The following is a 12,790-nucleotide window of genomic DNA, read 5'->3' as shown; positions in this document are numbered from 1 at the left end:
TTGCTGGATACCAACATTCAGCAGCAGCTCTGAATGCTCCAGCTTAGAGCTTTAGGGACAAAGCTGGTCAGGAATAAGCACTGAGAAGCCCCTAGTGTGACTGTGGGAGCTCACAGTCACCAACAGCAGCTCTGGTTAAACGTGCTGTCAGGATGGAGCTGTTTGCTTAGCAGCTACTATCAGCACATATCTAGTGCAGGAGAGGACAGTTACTACCTGCCTCTGGCACGTTCACAACCAGTCAATAGCTTCAGGAGAGCAACAATGCCATGAGCTGAGATTAAAAGGAGAAGCTCAATCTCTGGGGCATTGATGTAGCACAAGTGAAGCCAGGAAGAAATTGCTCCAGGCACCTTCTCAGCATCTTAGAATGGTTTGGGTTGGAAAGGACCTTAAGATCACCCAGTTCCAAGCCAATGCCATGGGCAGGGACACCTTATCCTAGACCATGTCACCCAAGACTCCATCCAACCCAGCCTTGAACACTGCCAGGGATGGAGCATCCACAACTTCCTTGGGCAACCCATTCTTCCCCTGCAGCCTTGCTGTGCTTGCCTTTTAACACGCACAGTGTTCTGGCTGATTTAACAATGCCAGTTGAATTGACCCCTGCCTGGTGATGTTATGGGGCTGGGTCTGTTCCCAGCATCTCTCCATCACCACCATCAAGTCCATTGTATGTATGGACCAACACGGGTCAGAAGCACGTACCTTTCTCACACACAGCTCCCCCTTTGCCAGCTGGGCAGCTACAGGTGAACTCCTTCCCATCATCCTCACATGTGCCACCATGCAAGCAGGGATGAGAGTCACAGGGACGTGAGGGCTTCTTCGTGGTAGGGGGCTGGCGCGTGGGCTTCCGACGCGTGGTGGCCGGGAGGGTGGATGCAGGTCTCCTGGTGCTCAGAGCTCCTGACATCTTGGTGCTGGGTCTGCCCATGGTGTCCTGGCGCAGGAAATGGACTGTGGTGGCAGGGGCGGCCGTGGTGTACCTGCGGGTGGTGGCGGGCGCCATGGTGGTGGCCGTGGTGGTGGTGACGGTGGTGGTGAAGAGCCGGGGGATCCAGTCTGAAACAGGATAATGCAGATTGATGCTGGTGCTTTGGAACCCTTTGCATAGAGTCATAGAATGGTTTGGGTTGGAAGGGACCTTAAGGTCATGCACTGAGTTGCCTGCGCTGAGCCCTTCTATTCCTCCCACCCTACCATGAAGTAGCCACAGATAGAGGGGGGCTCACCAAAGTCCATGAATTTGATATGTTCCTGTTGGGGTTTCTTCACCAGGATGGTTGTCTTCTTGGAAGCTTTGATCTGCTTCAGCAAGGCCCCTTGGACATCCGCTGCCGTGTAGGAAGTGGCTGACCATAACCAGGAGGAGAAAGGGAAGAGTGAAGATGCGTGTCTACCTGGTAGCTTCCCTCTCATGACCTCTCACAATGGATCTGAATCATTCCTATCCCCAGGGAACGCTTCTGCCTGCATTCCACGATGAAATCAGCACTTACCTGGGTCAAAGTGGGCCTCCACAATGACACGAACAGCGCTGCTCTGCCCCAGGTCTCGGACACGGATGCTCTTGAAGTCCTTCTTAACATCAGAATTGCGGAAAAGCTCATCCAGCTTTTGGTCAGAAGTGAAGGGGAGAAGAGAAACCAACTGGTTAATGGGGAGAGCCAAGGAGATGGGGCCTTTCAGTAGGAGAGCTTGAATCCCAGCCAGTCTCCTTGGTTTCACATCCAAACCTTTGCGAGCATCCAAGTGACACAAGCAGAGAACAAGCCCCATTGCCTACGATGATAACTTCATCTGGTCCCTACTCTTTACGGCCTGCAGTCAGAGGTAAGAACAGGCTCCAGAAATAGAGCAGGGAAGTGAGCTATTCCCATGGTGAAGAAGAGCAGAACAGAGGCAGACTAGAGACACCTTGCAGTTCATACAGGGATTTTCTACTCTGTAGCATCTAAGTCTTTCTGATCTCTTCTAAAGCTGTGTAAACCTTAGGAAAATCCCATAAGGGGCCATTCTGCATCTTTAAGTACCTGATTGCCTTTTAATACTTGGCTCTCAGACACTGCAGGATTTGTCTGAAGTCAGAGGAAGGAGACAGTGGCAGTCCAAGGCTTACAGTCAGGCTTTAATACCCCTGCAGGCTACCTATCCAACCTCATGGAGCCCCAGAAGTCATCACAGCCAGAGGCCACCATGTCCTTCCCTCAAGGAAAACACAGAAGAAAGTAATAACTGGTTAATGGTCCCATGGAATAGCGTTATAGTTGGGAATAGTGATCTCAGAGGGATGAAGGAGCACATCACATCCATGGGCGTTTGAATGTGACTTGCACAGAGACAACAGACTCTGCAGCACTGGGCCATGGCAGGAACATTGACAGGGGTCCTGTGCCATGCCTTCCTATCCTCCAGCCTGGGAAAACAGCCTTCCTGGGGGGAAGAATGGATGATCCATGGATGAAGCTTTTGTGTGCCTGTTTGCATCCTCAGATAGAAGCCGCTGTTGTATTGGGAAACACTGCTATTGTGATACGGAACTGCACGAACCATATGGTCCATATGCCAGGCACAAATCTGCTTATATGACTGTATTGAGGGCTTGCCAACTTCTAAGTGCAGTTTGGAACCAGCTCTAAATACATGAATCTCCTTGCAAAGATGCTCTGTGTTTGCTATGCCACACTATAATGTTGCTCCCAAACCTGGATGTACACAGTGCCATGCAAAGTCCACTACTCCTAGAACAGCCCCACCACCAAAATGAAGCTGAAAAAGGCTGGTTTTTGACCCATCACATAGCAGAGGATGGACCCAACTGACACACCAAGTGGTAGAGGCTAATAACACGCTACAAAGAGATCACACAATTCAAACAGGGTATCTCTTAGAACTGCCCCATCATCGCTTTACACTCCCAAGTGCCCATAACACTTAGTGATAAGTTGTGTCCCCCCCAGCTTCTGTAGGTTGAGCCCATCTCAAATAAACCCCAAAACCAACAACACAGAGCAATGCTCCTTCAAGATGCTCAACACGTTTTGCAGCGAGGTCGCTGTGCTCCCATTGACAGGCAGCAACGAGAGACCTCACCAGAAGCCATCACAAACAAGGAGGGAGGCAAAGCAGGAGACCCACAGTTTAGTTGTCTGACCACCATAGCGCAGATAGAGGTGGGCAGGGTCTTGTCTTCTTCTGCCAAAGCCCTATCCATGCCAAAGCCCTGTGCATCCACGATCAAGTGCAAAGGACTCACCGCGCTCTCAATGCTCCTTGCTGTCTCCCCAAAGAGCTCTGATTTGGGATCAGCCATCTCGGGTGTGTAGAACAGCTCCTGGCCTTCCACCTCTTCCAAGATGAGGACTCCTTGGAAGACTTTGGTAGCTATGGAATGGAAGGGCAGACAAGACAAACGCCTTTAGTCAGCTTGTGGGCAAGGGGACAGGCGTCTGGCTGACAGCATTCGAGTCCCTGGGGGGGAAAGGGTGATGGCAGTGTGCGGGTAGTGCCAGTGTTGGGGTTAGTCTGGATGGGTCTGCACCATGGAGGATTAGTATCAAGGGGTGCTGGAGCAGATGGCAAAGACCAGGCTGGAGATGGCAGCTTTTACCATACGGGTTCCTCTGAGCTCCGGCCCGGGTAGCAGCCCCCCTGCACCGGCTGAGTAACAAGAGAAAGACATTAGCCAGAGCAGCACATAGTCAACACGGCAGGATCACACATGGGCATGCAAACAGGGGCAGAGAGGAGGGCGAAAAGTGGGCTCTGGACAAGCAGAAGACCTGTGCTGGGAGAGGGAAGTGACCAGCTAACAGGCTGTGGTCAGCCTTGGAAACCAGCCTCAAAGTGCAAGAGGAACCCAAAGGATGGTTCCCTTTCCACTGGTGCTGTGGGAGTGCAGAGGCACCTAGAGAAGATCCCCGCTGCAGGTAACCACAAGGGAGGTTCCCTGAAGTCGTGCTTTTGTGGGTTCAAATGTGGTGTCCATAGGAAAAGGGGATGTTCTGCTGGCAGAGGGACAGCTGAGAAGGACCACAGTGAGGAAGCATCTGAGAGATGGCCCCAGAGGAACAAGCTTTAGGGTAACAAGGATGTATATTCAGGACAGCCTATACTGTGACCCAGCATGGGTAGCCCTGTGTTTCCTCAATGTGAACACTGTGAAAGGACAAGACAGATCCCACCTAGGCCATGGGATTCAGGAGTCAAGAAGCTCCCCAGGATGCCCAGCAGAGACACTGCGGCTCGGCTGCTCTCCCATGGGGCTAAACTGGTCCTGGTCAGCCCAGCTGCCTTTATAGATATCAACATAGATAATGGGAATCCAAGGAATTGCCTCATCGTCCCTAGTGCCAGTCAGGAGCTCTGCAGAAGCCTGGGTAGAGCACTGGGCAAGTTGTTAAGGAAGAAAGTGGTCACCTATGGGAAGGAAGAGAGTTCCCTGGCTCTCAGTTCAGCAGCAGGGTGGCTGCTGGCTGCTATGGGCACAACATCCATGGCTCAGCATCTCCTCCTGAGCATCCTCTTGCATCAATCCCTTCCCGCACCCTACAAGAGCTCAGTCTGACCCCTGATCACTGAATGGGACCCCAGAGCCCATCCCTAGGGACAAACTCACCCGGGCAGTTGCTGCCTTCAGCATCCGCAGCCGCAGTCTTGCCATCCGAGCAGCATCCCAGCGGGGTGTTGTAGCACGTCGCCCTCTCGATGGCTGGGGTGGAAGTTACTTGGCTTTCCTCCACCTCCTCTTCCCCTGCAGGGCATCAAGAGGAGCATTCACCAGCAGGAGGTAAGACCTCACCTCCGTGTCAGAGCTTCGCAGCTTCACGTTGTCAGTGGCACAGGGTATGGTTTAGCCCACAACCAACCTGCCAAGCCAAGCCTAAGCAGAGCACACTCACCGGCAGAGCCTGCCCCACTCGATTCCTGGTCTCCACTGATACCCATCTCCTGGTCTCCACTGCCTTCTGCACTGCCTGATTCAACATAGGCAGGCTGCGTGGTGGCCAGGACCACTGGTGCAGTGGAAAGAGGGCGGACAGTGGTCTTATACACCCCATGGGTCATCCATGGGGTGGTGGCGGGTCTGGCAGTGGTGATGCGCCTCGTTGTAGGGTGACCTCTTTCAGTAGGCTTGGCTTCCAACAACAGGGAGCTGGTGGGCAGCTCGGTGGGCTCCGGAGCCTGGGTGGTGAGCCGCAGTGGTGGAGGGAGCATCAACTTGTCCAAGGGCACTGTTGGCAGTGGTGTTGGTGGTGGGATGTGGCTGGTGTGAGTGATGGACTCTGAAAGGAGAAGGAGGACAGGGCGGGTAAGGACGCATCTTCCCTGCCATGAAGAGTCATGGCACAGCAAGGAACCACAGCCAAGCCCACGTCCAGTGTGTGGCACAGGACTGAGAGCAGTGGACACTCACCATGGCACTGCCCCATGTGTTTCACTGTGATGACTTGTCCCTGCCGGCAGGCGATGGTCTTCAGCTGGCACTGGTCCCCATAGGTGACACCATCAGAGCCACACACCTGGGATGCAGAGGGGAAATGTGAGCTGTGCCTCTGTCCTCCTCCAAGCACGGGGCAAAATGAACCCATCTCTAAGTGCTGGAAGCTTTGCAGGGTCCTTTAGAAGCAAAGAGGTGAGCACAGAGGGACCACTGCAGAAGCCCAGGAGCAATGATGCTCAGAGCATCCACTTCTGCTGGGGGACATCTACAACTCTTCAAAGAGTGACCAAACATCCCCTCCTGCTTCTTGGGGTGGAAAAGAGCCATCACAGTCATGCTGCCCACACTATCCCAATGGGCCACCCGTCCCCAGCATGCTGTTCAGGCCCACAAACCTTGGTCATGTTGGCCTCCAAGCAGAGCGGGGACGGGCACTCGCAATGGGCAAAGCCATTGACTTCCACACAAGAGGCCCCAAACTCACAGTTCATCTCCTCACAGGATTTGGGGGCTGATGGGTCTGGGGGAGGGAGAGAAGGGGGAAGAGATGGGAAGAGATGATCAACAAAGCACATACCAAGCATGAAGAAAAACAGGCTATATAATGAAATCCCTCTCTCCTCCCAGTAGGTCTTGGCTCTTCCAGTTCAGACTGATGGACAAGACAGTCTTTCCCCAAAAAGACAGAGTCCCTTATGCACAGATAACAGGAAGCCAGCCAGGAATGGAGGCCCCTTCATCCCAAAGCACAAGCATCCAGGGTGGAAGGGATGCTTTTCTTCCAGGATCAGCATTATCCAAGCACCCTCTCTTGGTGCCCCACACAATCCCTCTGGCACCTCACCTTTCTCACAGCCAGTCATGCCCATCTTGCTGCCATTAGGACACTGGTTGCACTTCATGCCAGTGATACCAGTCTTGCAGGAGCACAGACCAGTCATCTGCTCGCAGTCATCACGCACTGAACCCACCGGGTCGCAGTTACAGGCTGGGCAAGAAAGGGGAAAGAAGACACTCGTTTGCTGGTGATCCAAGCAGATCCAAAGACCTTAAGACCATCCTTGAACGCTGCCAGGGATGGGGCAGCCACAGCTTCTCTGGGCACCCTGTGCCAGCGCCTCAGCACCCTCACAGGGAAGAACCTCCTTACATCCAACCTGAACTTCCCGTTTCACTTTGAACCCATCACCCCTTGTCCTATCGCTACAGTCCCTGATGAAGAGCCCCTCAATGAGATCCCATTCTCTTTAGACAGAACACGCTCCCGCAGCCTCTCCTCGTAGGAGGGATGCTCTGGAGCACCCCTATGGGATGGGGTGGTGGCCACACTCACGGGTGCAGCCGCTCTTGCTGTCGGTGACGATGCCACGGAAGTTCCAGAAGCCGGGCTCGCAGCGGTCGCACTTGAGGCCCCCCACACCGGGCTTGCAGGAGCACTGCCCCGTGGTGGGGTCACAGGCTCCTCCATAGGAGCCATAGGGGTTGCACTGACAGGTACCTGTGAGCAAACAGAGAATCATGGAATGGTTTGGGTTGGAAAGGACCTTAGGATCATCTAGATCCAACCCCCTGCCATGGCATCTGCATCGTGGTGGAGGAACCACTGAGATGCTCAGCCAGGGCTGGACCACGGTGGGCAAAAGGAGGTTTCACCATCTGCTCTCAACACTTCTCCTCTGCTCCATCTACAAGGGGGGAACTAAACCTCCAGGGATGAACCTGCCTGCTTTGCTGTCATCAAGAACTCCTCTCTCATTAACATCAAAGGGGAAGGAAGCTATTAGAAGTTTATTATTAATTCATTAATTAGGAACTTGATGGAGGGAAGCGATCCAAAGATAGACAGAGAGACGCTGCCTTAATCCCCAGGGAGCAGTGGGAAGGGGACGTGGGGCAGAGATGGAGAGAAAGGGAGAACGCAGGAGCAGCAAGGTGGGTGCATGTGCACAACCCCAGCCTTCCAGAGGCAGGGAAATGGCATGTCCAGAACAGGCAGCAAGGGGCTACAAGCTAAGTGGTAATTACATCCTGATGCATGGAGGATGGGGGCAGCGGTTGGGACTTCATACAGATGGTTGGACGCAGGCCTTGGGAGAGATAAAAATAAAGAAGAGAAAAGGAACTAGGAGAAAGAACAAGGAACTGGCTCTGCACAAGAATGGAACGTGTAGACGCTGCGTGTGCAATGATGTGATTATAAGATGCTGCGTTAGCAATAGTGTGGTCATAAGATGAACATAGATAAGGCTGTGCAAAGGAATAGCAATAATGTCATAATCTTGTGATTAATACTCTATATAGAAATAAGGCAACTGAAAACTGCAGTGTAACACCCTGTGGGGCCGGGGCTATAAAACTTGAGCTGTATCTCAATAAAGGGTCTTCTCTTCACCTCATGAGAGGAGCCTGTGCCATCTGGCGTCGCACTGATGTATGCTTGCTGCCAACATAGGTGGGACAGAAACTGGTGGGATGATGAATCCCAGTCGGTTGGGAAGCTGTGTCCATGGATTGGAGGGTGGGGGACAGGAGTTCCATCAGAGACACAGGAATATTGGTACCATTGGCAGGGTGATGCTGGAAGCAGAATGCTTGTGTCCTCCCTTACATCCCCCTGGCCATCTCCTCATGGCTCTGCTCCCTGCTCTTCCAGCACCCATCCAACCCATTCCATGCACCTCCTGCCAGGACATCCCTGGACCCTCTCTGAACACTGCTTGTTAAATGATACAGCACACTAAAGAGCACTACAGCCTCATCAGGAGGGCATCAGCCAGGCCCAAGCATGGTGTGAACCATGTCTCCACAGAGTAATGGGTTTCCCTAATGGGCGGTCACAGCCCCAGCTGGTAAGAGCTTGCTAATGCCTTTCAAAGTGCTGCTCCTGCTTAAGTGCTGGCTCTGATAATCATTTAATAAATATTAATGAAGCATTTGCCAGCTCAGCTTCCTCACAGTGCAGTCACCAGCCATGGGTGGCCCGCAGAAGGTGAACATGAAAGCTCTCTTCCACCTCAGCCTGCACTGCAAGGATATGAGCAATACTTGTGTCACTCAGACCAGTGAAAAGCCTTCAGCCTCTAGCAATGGGTTGAAGGCACATTCTGGCCCTAAGGCACCTTCTGGAGCATCCAGCATGGATGCAGCTGAATCACAGGATGGCTTGGGCCAGAAGGGACCTTAAAGGTCATCCAGTTCCAACCCATTGCCATGAACAGGGACACCTTCCACTAGAGCCCCATCCAACCTGGCCTTGAGCACTGCCAGGGATGCCACCATCCTGTCCTCCTGCATTGGAGAAGGATTTAGACCTGGCAGTTGACTTGGGGCTGTTGCAAGGGCAAGAGCATCACTAGTAGATACAGAAGGTGAAGCACGTGTGCACATCTCCATGTGTGCACGCTGGGAGCCTGGAGATGGGGGTAAACGGAGCCTGAGAGTCACCAGTTAGCAGAAGAATGGGATGTTTCCCATGGGATGGGACCCCAAATCCCTGCTCCACCCACTCTCTCCTGCCTTCCAGCCATCCCTGAAGGTCCTTCATGCCCACCAAGATAGGAACACAATATTCACTCACTGGGGCACCCAGCAGCACCCACTCCAAGCGCCAAGGTCATGTTGTCTGGGCAGCATCCGTAGACTGTCTGGCTGCAGTGCACAACCAGGAGAGGTGGTGGGGTTGTGGCAGTGGCTGCAGAGGAAGGCAGAGAGGCAGAGGTTATCCTCGGCACAGGGCAGCATTCCCAATGAACCATCCCTCAAAACCACATGGTCCTTGCAGAGATGCTGGGAACAAGCGATGAGATGAGGTCCTACCCTTGGTAAGGGAAAGCAAAGGGCGTGAAACAGGAATGATGCAGCAGGAATCAGCTAAACCAACACAGACATTGCTGTATCCTTAGCGAGCACTTCCTTGCTTAGCCCCAGGGACAGGGGACAGGTCCCTGTAGGACACCAGGCTGGCTGCCTTTGGGCACTCACCACGACAGGCTCCTTGGCTAGTGACATAGAGATCCTGGCGCTTCTCGCACCGTGTCTTCTTCAGCTCACACTCGTTGGTGTAGGTCACACCATCAGAGCCACAAACCTGCCAGGACATGGATGGAAGCCGCTGAGGGCAGCCCCTGGCACAGGAAGGCAGGTTCCTTATCCACGGGATGCTCTCTCCTGCGCAGGAAGCATGCGGGAAAGGCACCAGGGAGAAGAGAGGAGGGGAGCAGCGTGCAGCCCGGAGGTGCTGAGCGTGCTTACCGGGTTGCGTGGCACTGCCAGGCAGGTGAAGTCACACACACAGCGGTCATCCTCTGCATCCTCATCCCACCAGCCCCCATACTGCCGGCACCGGTCCTGGTCACACTCAGACCCATCGCCGGAGCCCGAGCCCCCTGAGCCACACTCTGCAGTGAAGGAGGATGATGGTGAGAAAGGGGAGAGCAGAGGGGATGGGGCCAAAGCCCTGACATGAGGCTGTGCCCTTGCAGGCCACAGACCCATCCAAGTCACAGCAGATCGAACCTCTGCAGCCTCCAGATCCTGGGCCCATATATATTAGGATGCTTACGCTGGACCTCAAATCTGTGGACCTCAATCTGTGTCCTCCCTTGGAGAACAGAGATTCTCCCATTGCTGTCACAACAGTGCTAAACCTACGTGATGAAAACTGCAGACTGATTCCTTAGCACTTGGCCTGAGATCTCCCTCTCCACAGCATCACTGCAGCACCTAACACAAGGATCCTGCAGCTACCAGCACCCTGTAGCCTACCTGGAGATCAGATATCTAATAGCCACACACAGGAGGAAGGGATGTCACTTGACTTAGTGACAGTTTAACTCCATGCTTTGATCTGATTCCTTCCCATTCTGCCCTCCCAGATACATAGTGCAGCAGGGAGATTGCTGCCGATAATACAGACATAGGAAGCAGATGGGGATGGGGTTGGGGTTAATGTGAAGTTCAGTTATGCAGATATTCATAACAACATATAAACCTTGTCCCTAGCCTAGCTGCCTCCCCATTAGATGCTCAGAGCTCCAGCAGCAAGAGAGAGGTGTTCCTGATTTCAAAGGCTCCTTAAAGGGGAAGAGGGGAGGAGAAAGGAAAACCTGGCCCTTTTTATTGAGTGATCAAAGGCTGGGATCTGGCATTACACAGGGAATTATTTAAGATCTTTTCCCAGAGGGACATCAGCCTGAAATCCCCCAAGGAGGGCTGTGATCAAACACCATATTATGTCTTCTCCTCTGCCTAAGCTCTGCCATGGCACTGAAGTCCTTTCCAGCGAAGACTACATGTGCAATGAGCCAGAGAATATCAGCTCAGCACCCTATAACTTGGACTCAGCCGTTGTTAACCCAGAGCTATTCCCCTGCAGTGGAAGACAGCAGGTTCTTAGCTCTTAGCCTGACCAAGCATGGTCCAGCCAGCCCCAGGACCTCGGTGCTCAGTGCTGAGTCAATGCTGGCCATGGGAGCAGCTCTGGGGCAGAGGGAAGCCAAGCAGCAGCCAAGCTCCCTATTGCAGGAACACCTCTGTTTCCTGTGACCTGCTGAAGTGTGAAATCCAAGCAGCGATCAGCTCCTTGCCCTGCTCATTAGGAGGTGTCACCTCTCATTACCGCTGGATACAGGAAGACAAGGGGAAAGGGATGCAGCGCGCAGGGTGCCGGGAGGGAAGGAGAGCATCACTGGGACCCGATGGGGATGTCAGGGTGTCACAGGGCAGCGCACTGTGCCCATCCTCACCCTTTCCCTCCCCATTATTCCCACCTACCGTCCTCACACGGCCCCATGCGGGCGACCTCGATGCTCTTCTTGTGCTGGCAGGAGGCCACGCGCAGCTCGCACTGGTTGGGGTAGGTGACGCCGTCGGTGCCGCACACGGGGGCGAGGGGCTGCCTCTCGCAGCGCGGGCACACGCACTGCCCACCCACACAGCGGCTGCCGAAGGAGCACACCGAGCTGCCGCAGGACTCTGGGACAGAGGGAGGAACCATGGTCACGCACTGAGGGGGTCTTTGTGGTCAGCTACCCCATGTCAGAGAGATGGGGACCACGGAGAACGCGCCCTCCAAAGCAAGTTCTCCTTGGCCAGGGCGGGTTGGTATTGGTTGGTTGAAGCATGCAAAGAGACTGCAATGGAAAGGTGTTATGGAATCATGGAATCAATGGGATTGGAAAAGAGCTTTAAGATGATCAAGTCCAACCATTCCCCAGCACTGCCAAGGCCACCATTAACCCATGGCACTGAGGGCTTGGTCTATACGGTGTGTGAATACTTCCATGGACGGTGCCTGCAGCCCTGCCCTGGCAGCCTGTTCCAATGCCTGAGCACCCTTTGGGGAAGGAATTGTTCCTCAGCTCCATCTAAACCTGCCCTGAGGCTGTTTCCTCTTCTATCCCTTGCCACTTTGGAAAAGGGACCAGCCCCTTCCTCTCTCCATCCTCCTTGTGTCAGTCCTGAGCATTCCTGATTCCCATCAACACCCATAGCTGTTGTGTCCAACACCGTTTCTAGGGCACCAGTAATAGATCCCATTTACTCTCATGGTGTATCCTGGTTTCAGCCTCTTCCTGCTCTCAGTACCAAGAGTGATCTATCACACTCAGTTGTTCTCTCCCAAATGTAGAGAGCATCTCCATGCACAGTTCATCCCTGGAACACCAGCCCCAGCTGGACAGGTTTTATGAGGCTCAGGGCATTGCTTTAACCAAAGGAGCATTTACCCTAATGAAGAACCTAGGCAGGGCTTTTAATTCATTAAGAAATTAGCACAGACAGTTCCCTGTGCTGGGGAGCGGGGAGGAAGCACATGAGCAAAGAGGAATTAACCCCAGGGGATGGAGGGAAGGGAAAGCTACTGAGACACACTGTGTGATCAAACAGACCCCCGATGCTTTCAGTCCTGATGGTAGCTGTTAACATGGCTTTAACCCGATTTGTTTGGCTCAGTGGCTATTAACCCGGTTTCTTTGCTTGGCTCAGAGGGCAGATACCATCTATGACGGGAAAAGCATAACTGCTGGGGTTAAAAAGGAGAAACTGCTGGAAAGACCCAAAATGCCCAATTCTTGTGAAGACAAAAGGGAAAAATCCCACCAGACAAGGTGAAAAGCCTCAGGGAGGGTGTCCAAGTGGCCAGCTCAGGGCCAGGCTCTTGGGTATCCCTGTATCCCTGCTTCTCCTGGAATCTCCCTGTTATCCTGGAGCTGATCCTGCTGGGAAGTCCTCAAAGCAACCATTAAAGGCATCAGGAGGAACACTAGGGAGACCCTCTCCACATCCCAATCCTGGGGTTAAGGTTAGGGTTAGGCAAACCCACGGGCTACAGGATGGGCACAG

The 12,790-nt window shown here is 53.5% G+C and overlaps 1 protein-coding gene across 5 annotated transcripts in view; it reads right to left on the bottom strand.

The window, feature by feature from the left end:
* The window catches only part of AGRN (agrin), a 105,752-nt gene that overhangs the window by 14,636 nt on the left and 78,326 nt on the right, over window positions 1-12,790 (bottom strand). For all 5 annotated transcript variants that reach the window (XM_061450171.1, XM_061450172.1, XM_061450173.1 and 2 more), the window contains 14 exons: window positions 11,222-11,422; window positions 9,701-9,846; window positions 9,431-9,536; window positions 9,027-9,140; window positions 6,783-6,947; window positions 6,294-6,437; window positions 5,845-5,969; window positions 5,423-5,528; window positions 4,908-5,291; window positions 4,625-4,759; window positions 3,263-3,390; window positions 1,506-1,620; window positions 1,239-1,358; window positions 712-1,068 (listed from right to left, as the gene is read on the bottom strand). In XM_061450171.1, coding sequence (XP_061306155.1) covers window positions 712-1,068; window positions 1,239-1,358; window positions 1,506-1,620; window positions 3,263-3,390; window positions 4,625-4,759; window positions 4,908-5,291; window positions 5,423-5,528; window positions 5,845-5,969; window positions 6,294-6,437; window positions 6,783-6,947; window positions 9,027-9,140; window positions 9,431-9,536; window positions 9,701-9,846; window positions 11,222-11,422 — 2,346 coding nt within the window. The remainder of the gene's footprint in view (window positions 1-711; window positions 1,069-1,238; window positions 1,359-1,505; window positions 1,621-3,262; window positions 3,391-4,624; window positions 4,760-4,907; window positions 5,292-5,422; window positions 5,529-5,844; window positions 5,970-6,293; window positions 6,438-6,782; window positions 6,948-9,026; window positions 9,141-9,430; window positions 9,537-9,700; window positions 9,847-11,221; window positions 11,423-12,790) is intronic.

Source organism: Pezoporus flaviventris, unplaced genomic scaffold (genome assembly GCF_033815535.1).
Source record: "Pezoporus flaviventris isolate CSIRO_AGI_PZ_B2104156 unplaced genomic scaffold, CSIRO_AGI_Pfla_v1 ptg000009l, whole genome shotgun sequence".
Classification (NCBI taxonomy): Eukaryota; Metazoa; Chordata; class Aves; order Psittaciformes; family Psittacidae; genus Pezoporus; species Pezoporus flaviventris.
Note: the sequence above shows the minus strand (reverse complement) of the source record. Positions and strands in the feature narration are given on the sequence as shown.